The sequence below is a fragment of the Alternaria arbusti genome, assembly GCF_024043155.1.
Source record: "Alternaria arbusti strain BMP 1465 chromosome Unknown scaffold_4, whole genome shotgun sequence".
NCBI lineage: Eukaryota > Fungi > Ascomycota > Dothideomycetes > Pleosporales > Pleosporaceae > Alternaria > Alternaria arbusti.
In genome coordinates, this window is record NW_026249944.1 from 489,891 (window position 1) to 504,490 (window position 14,600).

A 14,600-nucleotide genomic window follows, 5' to 3' on the forward strand; every position below is an offset into this window, starting at 1 on the left:
CTACCATCTAAGCCGTAGCGGTACATCGAAACACGCCATCTTGACGCGTCTCTAGCCGTCTACAACTTGGCCCACACAACATGCCGTCTCACAAAATTCTTCTCGTAGTCAACTCGCTTCACGACTACCGCCTCGTCAACGCGACCGGTGCCATTTGACTCACCCCCAATAGCGGCCCTCGCAGCTCCAGCCCTGTCGTCGATCGTGAAAAGGAGACAAACGGCAACCATATGTGGATCATCTCCTTTAAAGATATTGATTTTCGACACATATTTTCCGCCGAGCTGAGCTTTGTGCTGCGCCAGGAAGTACCCAACTGCTTGCCCGTTTGGTGATCCTTAGTTCACAGTCGAAGTCAGCAATCCAATCCCCAGAACGTTGAACCGATATACGACTTACCGAGCAAAGCGAGATATTCCGGCTCATCCGACCCAAACTCGCAGCCTGGCCAGGTCATCAGCTCATCCAAGTCGAGGCAGTTGTCTGTTAAGATCTTCTTGATTATCGCGACCGTCTCGTCGTTTATAACAGGCGTACTAAGGATATACTTGATGCCGCGCAGGTTGTTCGCACTCGCCAAGTTCCACAGTCCCCACATGATATCAGAGCTCGATTTCAGTGCGGGAAGCTCATCGTTTGGCGGAGGGCTGGAGAGGCCCCAGAGGGCTTGCGCGCTCGTGGCGGGGCTCTGACGATTGGTCATTGCAATGAGACCTGATGCTGGGTTTACGCCGATTACGAACTCGGCGTTGGTGACCTACGGGGAGAAGATGTCGTCAGTAAAATATGGATGGTCCGTCATCTTCTTTTACCTACACGATAGTGTTGGTCGTTGGTTTTATACCACTGCTGCTTGACGGGTGGTAGATCTCCCTGATTATCGCGCCGTACTGCCGGACCGTCCTTATGGTTAATAAAGTAACACCGATTAGGTCCACCCTGGTAGATACCACGCGTATCGATCCTGAGGTCATCGAACATGCTCTTGAGCTTGTGACTGTGCTCGAACTCGCACTCATCCCCATGACTTGCGCGGAATTGGGGGGTGCCATCGTCACTCTCGATTTTGTAGCCCCAAGATTCAAGCTCCTGTTGGATGGGGTTGGTCCAGGGGCTATCGATCGGGTTGACAAAGGCGGCTGCTGCGTCATGCGGAGAGGTTGTTGCTGACAGCAGCTTTTGGCCTTTGCATGTGGCTTTGTGGTATGTGACCTCGATATCGTCAACGCGAGCGACGAGGCTGCGGGAGGGGCGGGAAGGAATATCGGGTCCTTGGAGAAGCGGAGGAACCGGAGTCAGGCTCTGCACGAGAGCTATCAGCGCCAGGAGACAGACGATCGCCAGAGCCTGCATACTTGGGGTTCGGTTTAACCCGTGTGTATAGTAAATAAGGCACTCGAGAACTCTGACTTCCGGTTCAAGTACCTGCACGGCTCGAGCGTTACCCACATGTTCGTCTTTCACTAGGTAACTATCCCACAACTCAGCCCCACTCAGCTCTTAGCATGAGAAGATTTCCTATGAAGAGTTCAACACGGTCTGGAAGCGCAGTGATAGCGTCGTACGTAGTTATCATGTCGTCCTCGCGTACAGGGTCAATCGCATGGCGCTAATGATATGTGCAGATGTTGTAGGAGGAACAAAAGGTGAACAAACAATGTCTATAGGTAACATGAGCGTATGATAGATAAGCACTATCAGTACTTAACCTCTTTCCGACATGTGTAATACCAGACTGCAGCGCCCAATCACACCACAGCCAAAGTGCAGTGCGCTCGGGGGACCTAACGCCTTCCACGCTGCCAGGGACCGATCGGACGGAGGGTACACCGACTAACAGAATAGGCAATGCTATCAGTGCAGTCACTGTACCCAGGGCCGTAATTCTCGACTGTATTCTCGAGACGTCACCTGGGCAAGGTCGGAGAGTTGTTTTGGGAAGGGACTACCAGCCAGATTTGGACTAGTGCCCCGAATGTCGCGACGCGAACTTTCAACGTCAAACCTCCTTGCATCATCACTCTCGCCCGACGGCAACCAACACCGGCTACGTTAAGCGCACTCGTAAACCTCCACACCCTCGCCATCAAGCCTGGAATCGTCGCGACTGCATTCTGGGTGATCCTGTATAACGCGCCCGTTGGTCATTCGCCGGAGGCCAGTACAGTGCCCGCCGCACGAGACTCAACGGATTTTACGAAACATCGTAGTATAGGTGAAGAAATGCATATATCCTGGCAAATCACAAAAAAAGGCTGGCGTGCAGCAAACTCCTGGCGAAGCGCTTTGTAGTCTGTACTGTCCATCACCCTGTCTAGCAGGTCATTGTGTATCTAGGTAGTTCCTCTTGCATGTCTTCCCTATTCTTCTTCTTTCGTCATTTCTCTCACCTAAATTGGGATTGCTTATCCGTCTCACTGCTCAATGCACCGACCGCGGACGCTCTCAGGCCAATGAGTACTGATTGCCACGTGTTTCAGCTGAAGCCTTGTGTGCGCCTATCATGTGGGCATAGCGTGGCTGCCTTTCCATCTCTATATCTTCTGGCCTTTGCAGCTTCATCTCTTCTCTTCCTTCATCCTCATTATATCTCATCACTCGTTACGCACCTTGCTGCATCAAGACTATCATGGCCTTCACTACATCAGTGTATGGGCGGTTCACATTCATCAGCACGATGAGAATGAACTCCTCTGGTGGCTGCAAAAGCGGACGCGCACCTCCCATATCTTCTCGTGCTTGATGGTGAGTATGTCGTCTTCACGGTGAAGTCATGTCGGTGAACTGACTGAATCAGGATTGTGCAGCAAGTTTCACGTTCACCAGATCACCGGTGCTGTCTCTTGTTGTCGCCTCTGGTGCCTCCAGCAGTGGGTGCGCGCCCTCCACATCTCCTCGAGCCTCATAGTGAGTATGCCGTCTCCGCGGTGGATTGGTGAAGTCATGTCAGTGAACTGACTCAATCAGGAAATACGCAAGTTTCATGCTCACCAGGCGACGGTCCTCGCTGCAGTCTCTTGTTGTTATGGCATATGGTGAGTGTCCGAGCGCCTGAGAACAACAAACTCGGCTACAATTTTCTAACTATCTCATCCCAGACCACGCTACTCAGCACGATGGCTGAACGCAGCGAAAGCCCTCAAACTTTCATGCCGATCAGCCAGACGTCTAGCCGGACCTCAATGTTGCCTGCAGCAACATTTCCCAGCGCTAACATGTCATCCAATCTAGCAGCGTACTTCGAGGACGAGGTCGAGCCCCAGGTTCTGATGCCCAACGTCGCCTACGCAAACCAGAACAATACGAGCAGAGCATATAGCGTCAACGGTGCCTACGAAGGCAGCTCACCGCGCAATTACAGTGTGGGCCGCGAGCTCCCTAGGTATGTTCACACCATGGTCACCGTTGACGTTGATGTTCCCATCACACCTCCATTGTTTGGAGGTCTGCCATGGTAACGGCATGTGGAAGAAAACAATGCTAATTCTTCACTTTACAGCGAGTCGATCTTTCCGTCATTCGAGCACATGAACCAACCCCCTTTGGAGCCGACAATGGCGCAGCAGGAGTTCGATCCCAGCATGGCGAACCCTTTCTACGACTACAATCCGCCAAGCAGTGAGTCTCCCTTATCCAAAATGACTCATGTATCCGCCAGGCTGACTGATTACCTTAGAATTGGGGGAGGTTGAGGGTCATGTAGACCTCAGCGGCAACATTCGTGAAGTCGTCAACAGCCTTACAGCTCGCATGAACAAGGCCGAGTCAGAGGTCTCGGAGTTGCGAGAGACTGTCGTCCAGCTTGGTTTGGCAGCGTTGTCGACTCCCAGCACCCCCGTCAAGGTCGCTCCAGCACCGTCTAAGACCTTCGAATTCCTCAACACCGGTCTTCAGGACCAGGAGACCTTCGAAACCAAGATTGTCGGCAGCAAGCAGAAGAAGAAGGCTGCGAAGACTCACGCCCGTAAGGATCTCCAAGTCAAGATCCCCGGCCTCAAGATCCCTACCATCGCCCCGCTCCCCTCTGGTCAGCCAGATGTAAGTCCTACACCTCCATGTCTCCACCATCGTGTACTAATAGCGAACAGTCTGGCTACCTTACCGGTGGCATGATGTCCATGTTCCCTTCTACACCAACGTCTGGCGGCCTCCCGAGCTCACCTCTTACCCCTGGTCGCGTCGGCCCCCCAACCCCTAGCAAGCGTGGCAACAGTGGTAATACGTCAATTGCCAAGCGCAAGGCCCACGTCGCGCGAGGGAACATGGCGCCAGCCTTCGTCGTCGTTCCTCAAGTCCCTCTGACTGACACCGAGCTCATCGTGTACTTCTTCCAGTCTCTCGGCCGCCCAACCGTCGCGCTCCGCCTCTACTCGCGCAAGTGGGGCCCCGCGCAGATGGTCGAGACGCTGAATGCCCACCGCAACCTCGAAGGCGGTTACCTCCGTAACACCTGTTCCGTCAAGTGCATCACGGCTATCAACAAGGGCAAAGAGAAGTACGGCGTGAACTGGGCTGACAACTTCCGCGATGGCATCGAGAACGCCAACGACCTTATCGCCACCGACCTGATCCGTTATCCTCACGATGAGTTGGAAGGCGTCCTCGACTACGACATCCGCTATCTCGGCAACGGTCTCAAGAAGCACCCCGAGCAGGGCGTCGACGGCGGCATCTTCACCCGCTGCGTAAAGTACTGCATCAAGCACGACGCCAGTTACGCACTGTCCAACGTCCACGAACTCGCCTGGGCACTGCAGACAGGTCAACTCACTGATGAGGAGGAGGCTGCCTAATCTTGTTTTTGAAGCATACATGGTTGTTTTGAAGGAGATTGTGTTTCAGGATAAGTGGTTGTATACTCCAAAGTAAGATTCTGGGCGAAGTAATACAGGGTGGATGGGACGTAGCTAAAATGAATTCATTCCCCCAAATCAGACTTGTTGTGCATTATGTGAGTGAGCCGGTATGTCTTCAAAGTTTTTTTCCAGAGGAGGTAGGTAAGGTTATGGGGTATCGTATACCTCAACGCTCTTCTTTGAGCCTAGCGATTACGCATATGAAAAGCACCGAATACCTCCCCGCTACGTTATCAAAAAATGTCTGCTCATTGTTAAAGCGATGTAGCCTTCAGGCACTACTAAAATCCTCCTACCAAACGCTATCATCCCAAGCCCTAACCATTCTCCGCCTGCTCATCCCCTACCCAATGCATCTCAACCCATCAACATCCTCAGCATACCGCCCTTATCCTCCGATCCCCCATCCGCAACCCCCTTGCCCGCATCCTTATCACCCTTATTCGGACCCACGGGACTCGTCGCCGCAAAGAACAGCACCTTGATCGCAATCGCAAACCCAGCATGCAGCACAAACACGACAATAAGCAGAATCTTGCTCGTCTTCGCTTCGGTGGTGCTGAGCACAGGGTAGAGGTTACGGAGGAGGAAAAACGCCGAGGCCGCGAGCCCGAGGGCTACGACTGTGAAGTTGAGGACTGTAGTTTCGTTAGTACGTCGTCTCCTGCTTCATGAGAAGGAAAGAAGGGAGGAAGAAAGGAAAAGGACAAACTCACTACCCCAAGGACTCCAAGCCACCAGACTAACCGCAATCCAAACCAAATTCGCATACCCATACAAACAAGCACACTCCATCAAATTCGCACTCTCACTCCCATACCACTTGAGCACGCCCCACAGCCCCACGGGCACAAAAGCCGTATACCCATACACCAGCCCCGCCGCTCCACTCAGCAACTTGAAGTCATACGCAAAATGCTCCTCGCCCTTCTGCGCCAAGTATTGATTAATCGTTCCTGTAAGGAACAAGATTACAATAACCGTTGTGGCGATCCAGACAGGGCCGTATAAGTCAGGGTTTCCCTCGAGCACGTCGAGGAAATTGGCGCGCGGGTACAGGGTGGATGTGCAGCGGCGGAGCACCTCGGCGGTGTCGACGTCGAAGGCTTGGGCATAGAAGTTTAGGGACCAGAGGTAGTGTTTGCGCGAGGTGGGCGATGTGGAAGACGTCGAGGGGCCGGGGAGGAAGGAGCCGCTCGTGGAGTCGGGTTGGATTTTGGGGGCGCCGCGGCCGGTGGGTTGGGTGTCGAAGTCTGCGTGGGAGGGTTAGTTGGTGCTTGGATGTATATGATGGAGAGGGGAAGCTTACTGGAGCTGTGGAATTCGAGGTCTTCTTGCAGGTCGGTATGGCCTAGGTCGCCCTGGGGTTTGGTAAGCTTGCCGTCTTGAGCTGGATGCTGGGGGCATGTGCGCTTTTCTGCGTCGCATCCCCTGGGGTACGTACCTCTTGGTCAACGTCTACGACGACATCGTAGCCTCGGTTCGCCATGATTGCTTGTGAGTGAGGGCTGTCGATATGTCGCGAGCTGGCGTCGAGCTGGCCAGATTGCGGTTGACGTACGTCGCGCGACGCGACCGTGCGCTAGGTTCATTCGGAGCAGGCGTTTCAGGGTCCAGCTCGCTCAACACCATGACAATGTCAGAGAGCACATGCATCTTCACACGACTACTAAGTCATCCTGTCGCAACGAGTTTCTCATTATCATCGTAAATGTAAGGCATCGGATCTAAGGTTCTATCATCGCAACCATCTAAGATCTACCAGAAAGCCACCGATATGTACCATCCCCGCAGTTACTGTCTACGGCGCAGGCTCGCTCTTGACCTGCAGCGGCTCGACGTTCCAGATAGCCTCCGCATACTCGTCAATACATCTGTCACTTGAGAAGAAACCCATGCGCGCGACCGTCGTGATGGTCTTGGTTGTCCACTCCTCAGTGTTCTTGTAGCTCTCATCGATGAGCTCCTGTGTCTTGATGTACGATGCGAAATCGTCAGAGACAAGGTAGTAGTCACCATGATCCACGATGCCGTTGATCAGAGCAGAGAACTGGTCCGCATCGCCAAACATGCCATTGTGAATCGCATCGAAAACGTTGGCAAGCTGGGGGTCCAGCTGGTACTGAGAGTACATGTGGTTGTGACGGAGGTCCTCGACATCTTCGGCAAGGTTACCGAAGAGGAAGATGTTCTGTTCGCCAATCTCGCGAGTAATCTCGATGTTCGCTCCGTCGCAGGTTCCGATGATGAGACCGCCGTTCAGGCAGAACTTCATGTTACTGGTACCCGACGCCTCAGTACCAGCAGTAGAAATGTGCTCGCTAATGTCGCTAGCAGGGCAGATGATCTCTGCCTTACTAACGTTGTAATCGGCCAAGTAGACAACCTTGAGAGCGTCGCCGACATCTTTGTCGTTGTTGACAACATCACCCACCTTGTTGACGAGGTGGATGACTGTCTTGGCCATCCAGTAACCTGGTGCAGCCTTACCACCGAAGATGGACACGCGAGGAGCTAGCTTCTTGCGATCTTCGGGAGACATGGCCTTGATCTGGAGGTAACGGTGGATCACACCGAAGATGTTGAGCTGCTGGCGCTTGTACTCGTGAATGCGCTTGACTTGGACATCAAACAGCGCTGCCGGGTTGACCTTGACGCCGTTGTTCTCCAGGATGTATTGTGCGAGTCGCACCTTGTTGGCGTACTTGATGTCGCGGAACTCCTTGCGGAACTCCTTGTCGTCAACAAACGCCTCTAGCTTGTTCAGCAGGGTGAGGTCCTTCAGGAACTCGTGACCGCCCAACTTTGACGCAATAAGCGCCGAGAGCTTGGGGTTGGCCTGGTGGAGCCATCTCCTCGGGGTAATGCCGTTGGTGACATTGGTGAACTTATCCTGTCCGTAGATCTTGACGAAATCCTTGAAGATGGTGGTCTTGATCAAGTCGGAATGTAGCTCGGCTACACCGTTGACCTTGTGTGAGCCAATCAAAGCAAGGTATGCCATGCGGACCATCTTTGGGTTCGATTCTTCGATGATGGAGACACGGCCCAGCATCTCGCGATCCTTGGGAAAGTTGCGCTCAACGAATTGGAGGAAGTGAAGATTGATTTCGTAGATGATCTTCAAAAGTCAGCAAGGTCTCAAGAAATCAGGCGATTGAACATACCTGGAGGTGGCGCGGGAGGAGGTGCTGCATGAGCGGTACAGACCACTTCTCGAGCGCCTCAGGAAGCACGGTATGGTTAGTGTATCCAAACGTCTTCTGAACGACTATATGCTGTTAGCATCCAGGTTTGGGTATGAGGGTAGATTCTGCTTACTGCTCCATGCCTCGTCCCACTCCAAGCCCTCGATATCGACCAATATCCTCTGAAGCTCGGGAATGGCCAAGGTCGGGTGAGTGTCGTTGAGTTGAATCGCGACTTGGTTGGGGAATTCCTTCCAGGCGCGCTGGCTCTTCTTGAAACGTCGCACGATGTCGTAGAGCGAAGCTGCGCACCAGAAGTACTGTTGCTTCAGGCGAAGCTCTTTACCGCGGTCAAGGCTGTTGCTAGTCAGACATGATATCTCATAACCATGGAACTACTCACTTGTCGTTGGGGTAGAGCACAGCGGAGATGGTCTCAGCGCGCTGCTGGTCAGCTACAGAGCTCTCGTATTCGCCAGAGTTGAACTTCTGGAAGTCAAACTCGCCGCTGGCTGCCTTGCTGCCCCAAAGGCGGAGGTTGTTGCAAGTGCCAGTCTTGTAGCCAGGAACTTTACTTGTCAGTGAAAAGGTGAGAAGTGATGGAAGGACTGCTTACCGGGAACATCAAAAGCAACAGCCTGGACAATCTCGCCGCCCTCCCACGAGCACTGTTGCTTGCCCTCGTCGTCCTGCCAGCGGTTGACGTTGCCGTAGAACTGGATATCAACGACAATGTCGTGGCGCTGGAACTCCCATGGGTTGAAGTCCAGCCAGTAGTCTGGAACCTCGACCTGGTATCCATCGACGATCTCCTGCTTGAAGATACCATATCGGTACCGTAAGCCGTAGCCCCAGGCTGGGTAGTTGAGAGAAGCCATCGAGTCGAGGAAGCAGGCCGCAAGACGTCCGAGACCACCGTTTCCTAAGGCAGCATCATGCTCCTGAGATACAATGTCCTCCATGCGGAAGCCGAGATCGCTGAGACCCTCTGCATATGTGTTAGAGAAGCAATCGCGAGGTCCTAAGAGGTGGACTTACTGGAAGCGATATCCTTCTGCTCAACGTTGAGCATGGCATTGTCCAGAGCGCGGCCCATCAAGAACTCGAGGGAGAGATCTGAATTTATTAGAGGTTGTTCTACCAGCAAATTTCCCACTAGTCTCACAGTATACACGCTTCTGGTCAGCAAAGGTCTGACTCTGCTGCGTCTTGTTCCAGTCCAAGACCAAGCGATCCCTGAAGGCGAGGGCAGTTCCAGCGTAGGCAGCAGACTCGTCGCAGTTGAAGAGGGAGCGTGCGAGGGTAGTCTCGATATGGCGAACAGCGTCTTTCGTAAAGTCGTCTGGCGTCGAGAAGGGCTTGGGCATCTATGCGTGTGTTAGTGTTGAGAATCATCCTTGTACTATGATTGAGGATCCAATTGACATACAAACTTTCTCCATGCCTCGCGCTGGGGCTCTGGGATGCTCGCTTCTACGTTCTTGATCTCACTGGGGCCAAAGCCAGTTACCGTCCTCTTGTGCTTGGGACGGGTGAATGAAGGCCCAACGGGACCCTTGAGGTCACCGAGGGGAGCGCTGGTCGAGGGCTTGCGCTCGCGGGGGGAAGGGTTTGCGGCCATCTTGATAATGTCAATTGCTGAGAAGCGCGAGTTGCTTAGGAAGTGTCGATGGGAGAGAGGAGATGGCGGGGTAGAGGGGCGTATGGCTGCCGCTTGGAGGTAAGAGGCGCAACCGCAGGAGGGTCAGGGCGATGTGATAGGGCGGACAAGAGCTGCAGGCTTATGAAGACGCCGCAGAAGTACCTCAGACGTGGTGTTTGCTACGCGCCAGACAGGAAAGAGGAGCGGCAGCAACGGCAATGGCGTGTTTACAGGGCGTCCGGGTGGAGTAAGACGGGCGGAGATCAATTGAACATCACAGCAAGGCCCCCAGGATTATATCAGGAGAGCAGGAGCGACTAGCTAGCGGATCGCGGGGAAGGAGCACTCCTGGCCAGGCTGACAGCTAGCAACAAGCTGTTGAGCTCTCCCACATACAAGCTGTATGCAGCATCTCGCGGAGCCAGTACAAAGTGGGGTAGCCGACCCCACGATGCCGTCGCGGAGCAGTTAGCGGGGTCGTGATGGAGGTGTTGTCCAATAAACTTGTGCATGCTGAGCCTTTAGTGTGTTTGTTGCGCGTCGGAGCGTGATCTCCATCATGGCCAGAACCAGACGACGTGACGTCTTCAACCCCTCCATACCAACAACACCATGCTGGCGTAGCGAGAGCAACCAACATCCAACGATAGATTGCGCAACAAGCACAAACTTCAATCTCGAAAATTGATAGACATGAAGGAAATGTGCACATTCAAGCTGCAGCCGGCGCGGATCTTGTCGGAACAGGGAAGACTATGTTGATGCTGCAGCCCCACCATCGTACGTTGGACTGATCACTGTAAACAAAAACTTCAAAATGTCGTGATATCTGCACACAATCTTCTCGCATAATCTTATGAACATCTCACGCGATTGCGACGAATCCGCGTCACGTGTATGAGCTGCTCGATACGAAGTGCCAATGTAGATTAAACCCGTCTTTACATACCACGTCAATAGGGATAAATATCAAACAAGCGCAGTCCTCGAACCTCCTAGCTGGTATTACACAAATAGCGTACTCAAAACATGAAACACAGACCATTGGCATCAGGCCACCAAACCCACTCAACTCCACCCTGAAACAAATATATACGAGGTGACAACAAGCCTGTTGTCTACACAGAGGAAAGCCTGATCCATGCCGAAGAACGCCGAGAGATGCGCATCGCGAAAGATGCCAAAAGGATGTGGGTATCGTGAATGTACGCAGCAAAACGATTAAAAAGAGTCGAAGGAACGGAATTCGTTGCTCGTCCATGGGAGACCGCCGCTCTACGGGCTGGGCTCTGGGGTCTGAACGCCGTAGCTCCAGATGGCTGTGCCATGCAGGCTGATGGAGAGGTTCCGTCGTTGCTTCATCACGGTCGTGATAGGGGTTGATGCGGCTGCAGGAGCTGTGCTGGGTCGCTGCATGTTCTTCAGTCTCCACTGCACCATGTCGTTGGAGATGCGAGCAAGGCCATAGTCCATGTCCTGCAGGATGGCCCTCCTCGTGGCCTCGATCTCCTGCACGGTGAAAGCACCGTCGCTCTCCCTGATGCTCCAGTGCCGTGAGGAGCGCTGTCGGTCAACGAGGAAGCCGTGCGCGAGGGAAAGAGCAGCCAAGACAATCACGTCTGGGCTAACACGCACGTTCTGACGCGAGTCTGTCATCATGAAGTTCTTCAGGTCGCGGGCATAGTCGCTCGGGGCAAGAGCATCCCGCCAAGTAGCTGCGAACCGGCTGCTCAACGCATCCAGCACGCATCCCGCAAAGGCGACAATCTCATCCGGCAGGCCAGCACGGTCGAGGAACCCTTGAATGACCGATGCATGAGGGCGGTGGGTGGAGACGTTGAGCGGAACGAGGTTGGCAAGGTGGGTTGCGTATACTATAGATAGCAAGTCAGCGGACCGAAGTCAAGGAAGTGGCAACGGCATTGATCTTGGGTGAAGGGGTGCTGGTTGATCGACAGGCACACGTCCGAAATGTGGAGATGGACTGTTGAGTTGGAAAAGGAGCATCTGGGATGAAGCATGACGAGGGCCAAGGCGCTGTATGCAGGGGAACGTCGCTCTGCCGCCCGGACCGACTCATACACACCAGCATCCACAAACCCGTAAACAGAGATTTGGTGGGTGTGAGGTAATAAATAGACTAACCTTTTGGTTGTGGAGGGCTGCTCATGTCATATGACTGTGTTGATGTTTGGGCGGTTGGCGTTGATACTCGCGTGGGTGTGGGCTCCTTTGCTGGTGGAGGGGTTGGCAGGTTGGACAGCGGAACGCAGCTCGCAAAGTACTTGTCCAGCTCTTCGTCTGTCATGTCGCTGTTGACGGACAGGGCTGGCGAGTAGTCCATTTTGTCGTGTTTTGTTTTTCCAAGTTGAAATGTTGTGTTCTAACGGTAGTACAGCGGTGTCGGCGAAGTGTAAGCGAGGGAAGGTTGGAGAGTTGGTCGTGTGATGTTATGGTCGTGAGTCGAAGAACAATGAAGCGTCGTGAACCAAGCAGGCGAGCTGGAAATGTCGTCAGAGGGGAGAAGAGCCCCAAGTGTGAGGGCATTCACGAGTCTATATACACGCCCACGTTCCGACCAAGAAAACCGAGACGGTGAAAGCGGCGGATGGGTAGCGTAACTCGCTAGCTGCACCCCTGCACTTTCCCAAGACTCAGTAGCCGTCTCCCTGCCGTGCCACCTTCACAGGCGCGCACGCTCTCCCGCTCAGGCCAGCGCCAGCTACAACTTGGCCGTATGCGCCATCGCCAGGGCTACCGATGGCGTGTGCGGCTGCCCGAATGATGGCAGTGTGCAGCCGCCTGGTAAGAACGCCCAAGGTTGTTCCGCGTGCGCTGTACATGCAATGTCGTGATGTCGAAACTATACGGCTGTAAATCGAGGCCCAGGTATACAATGTGCCCATGTTGCGTGATCTATATTTCCAATCTAATCTTGTTTCTCCAGATCTTCATCCACTCCATCACGATCAGCACTCTAACGACATCATCTGCATATAGCGGGACAGCAGGGACACTTCATCTGGCAGTTGCAATACCGACACAACATAAACTTTGTCGTAGACACAACCAATCTCGCAAACCGCCTTGCCGGAAAAGCTTATGCCCCGATCCCATCCAATCGTCAGATGCTTCCCAGCCCGGCGCCGAGTCGCCTGTGAGCACTACTGCGAGCATTATTGCCTATCCACAAGTTCAATCCACTGCGAAACAAACCATCACACTTTTCACCCGTAGTTCCGACTGCAGAATCTTTTGCACATGTCAAACTCTATCGATCGCATCGCCGCTGTCAATTGCCCTGCATTAGGATCTGTACCCTCGTCACGCCATCACGCCGCTGGAGGGCACCCGAGTACGTAGCCAGCACCTGTTCCCTCACCGCCATGTTCCGCACTCTCGAGCACGCACACTACACGATACGATGCGGGTGCTCGGAACCATGTTATCTCCGTCCCCAAGCTCGCAAAAAGGGGACAATGTAGACGACAGCGCGCCGCGAACCCCACATCCAAGCTCTGGGGGCGCAGTCCTCCTAACCCGTCTTCAGCACCTCACCCGCTCGCCCTTGCGCACTTGACCCGTCAACACCAAATCTGCTCGCAGCACGAGTCGTCGTATCTGACTCCCCAGGCGAATACGTAGCAGCCCGCCCGAACGCCCTGACTTGCTGGCGGAATTTCGGCTTCGGCGCCTCGTATCAAGCGGTCCATCGCGTCTATTTTCCCCGATGCTATTACGGGGCCGGTGGAGCAAACCAATATCGCGCACAGAGAAAATATTCGCACAGTCGACAAATTCCATCTTTAGCATCCGTGGAGTCGTGAAACACCATTTGCCCGGTAGCTCCAGCATCTTTACGAGCTGCGCCCGACTAATGCTATCGATTGCGCTAGCTTTGTACGAAGCAGCCACCGCCCGCCGCGCTCCCAGGAACCGTTGCTACGAGTCTGCAGACATTGTCGTCATGGCCGTAGCTTGCATCTCCGATCCTTGATGATGGAATCTTTCCTCAACACTGTGCGTGGAGGGCCACGTACAGGCAATCAAGAAGCTTCGGAGTCTGGGCCTAGGTCCAAAGGCTCCACTCGCATCCTCTTTTCGCACTCAGCACCATGCACCCTTTTTGCTTCTTGCTGCATGATCGAGACACTTTCACAAGTCCGAGGATTGGCTCACGGACGCTGACAGATGTCATGGCTCACCGATGGACGCTGCCGGCGTTCTCCTACGGCCGGCAAGCCACGACCAGTGACCATTTCTTCAAATCATCAACGCCGGAATCTTCTGAAACACAAGGGTTTAAACTACCTCTACACAATTCTTCTAGTGTATGAACACCCGTTTGGTTCGAGAGCGTCATCCTGTGGCGTAGGGTCCTCCCGAAGATTCTAGCTGTTCTCGATCTCTTTAGCTCGCCAGAGGACGACCGCGTCTAGATCCTCCACCACCGTCACACGGACTCCTGTGGGGGTTTTCATGGCTATGGCAGCTGGTGCTGTACCTGCATGCTCAACACTATGGGCGCGGATTCCAAATACTTCGGGTTGCAGTTGTGGGGAGCGCTCTGACTGCACCTAGATCCAGCTACGGCAAGCCATGCAGTCACTCATCTGGACTATATGACAGGCCGATGGACTATGTCCTGCGCCTAGAACATAGGCGAAGTATGACTGAGAGTCGATCGGATCTCCTTGAGACGACAGTCATCATGTACACTGATCACGCAATGTTGATGACCCGCCAGCTCGCGCAGTTCTCGACACTTTCACAACCTCATTCCACATATTTGTGAACACGATACACACATCTTATATGCATCACTTACTGTACAGCAACTAATGGCATGGTCAAGTCTTCGCTAAAACGGTAAGCCACACATAGCCTGAGTTCGTTTCCTGCGCTCGTCATAGC

General features: G+C 53.7%; 5 protein-coding genes across 5 annotated transcripts; 1 reads left to right on the top strand and 4 right to left on the bottom strand.

Annotated features, from left to right (window-relative positions):
- Positions 1–355: 355 nt before the first annotated feature.
- J4E86_003790 (uncharacterized protein) lies at positions 356–1,353 on the bottom strand (the record flags this gene model as incomplete). Its single annotated transcript, XM_051444341.1, has 2 exons — positions 356–757; positions 817–1,353. 2 exons carry the CDS (start codon positions 1,351–1,353, stop codon positions 356–358), a joined length of 939 nt encoding a protein of 312 aa, XP_051303966.1.
- A 1,862-nt stretch (positions 1,354–3,215) lies between these two features.
- J4E86_003791 (uncharacterized protein) lies at positions 3,216–4,793 on the top strand (the record flags this gene model as incomplete). Its single annotated transcript, XM_051444342.1, has 4 exons — positions 3,216–3,382; positions 3,500–3,618; positions 3,677–4,038; positions 4,089–4,793. 4 exons carry the CDS (start codon positions 3,216–3,218, stop codon positions 4,791–4,793), a joined length of 1,353 nt encoding a protein of 450 aa, XP_051303967.1.
- Positions 4,794–5,213: 420 nt separating this feature from the next.
- On the bottom strand, positions 5,214–6,345 carry J4E86_003792 (uncharacterized protein; the record flags this gene model as incomplete). The annotated part of the gene is made up of 4 exons (XM_051444343.1): positions 5,214–5,494; positions 5,573–6,109; positions 6,166–6,217; positions 6,301–6,345. 4 exons carry the CDS (start codon positions 6,343–6,345, stop codon positions 5,214–5,216), a joined length of 915 nt encoding a protein of 304 aa, XP_051303968.1.
- Positions 6,346–6,657: 312 nt separating this feature from the next.
- On the bottom strand, positions 6,658–9,665 carry GPH1 (Non-essential glycogen phosphorylase; the record flags this gene model as incomplete). Its single annotated transcript, XM_051444344.1, has 8 exons — positions 6,658–7,977; positions 8,024–8,127; positions 8,178–8,401; positions 8,448–8,613; positions 8,661–9,032; positions 9,083–9,160; positions 9,210–9,411; positions 9,474–9,665. The coding sequence occupies 8 exons, from the start codon at positions 9,663–9,665 to the stop codon at positions 6,658–6,660; spliced, it is 2,658 nt and encodes an 885-aa protein (XP_051303969.1).
- Positions 9,666–10,961: 1,296 nt separating this feature from the next.
- J4E86_003794 (uncharacterized protein) lies at positions 10,962–12,030 on the bottom strand (the record flags this gene model as incomplete). The annotated part of the gene is made up of 2 exons (XM_051444345.1): positions 10,962–11,560; positions 11,832–12,030. The coding sequence occupies 2 exons, from the start codon at positions 12,028–12,030 to the stop codon at positions 10,962–10,964; spliced, it is 798 nt and encodes a 265-aa protein (XP_051303970.1).
- Between the last annotated feature and the right edge of the window lie 2,570 nt (positions 12,031–14,600).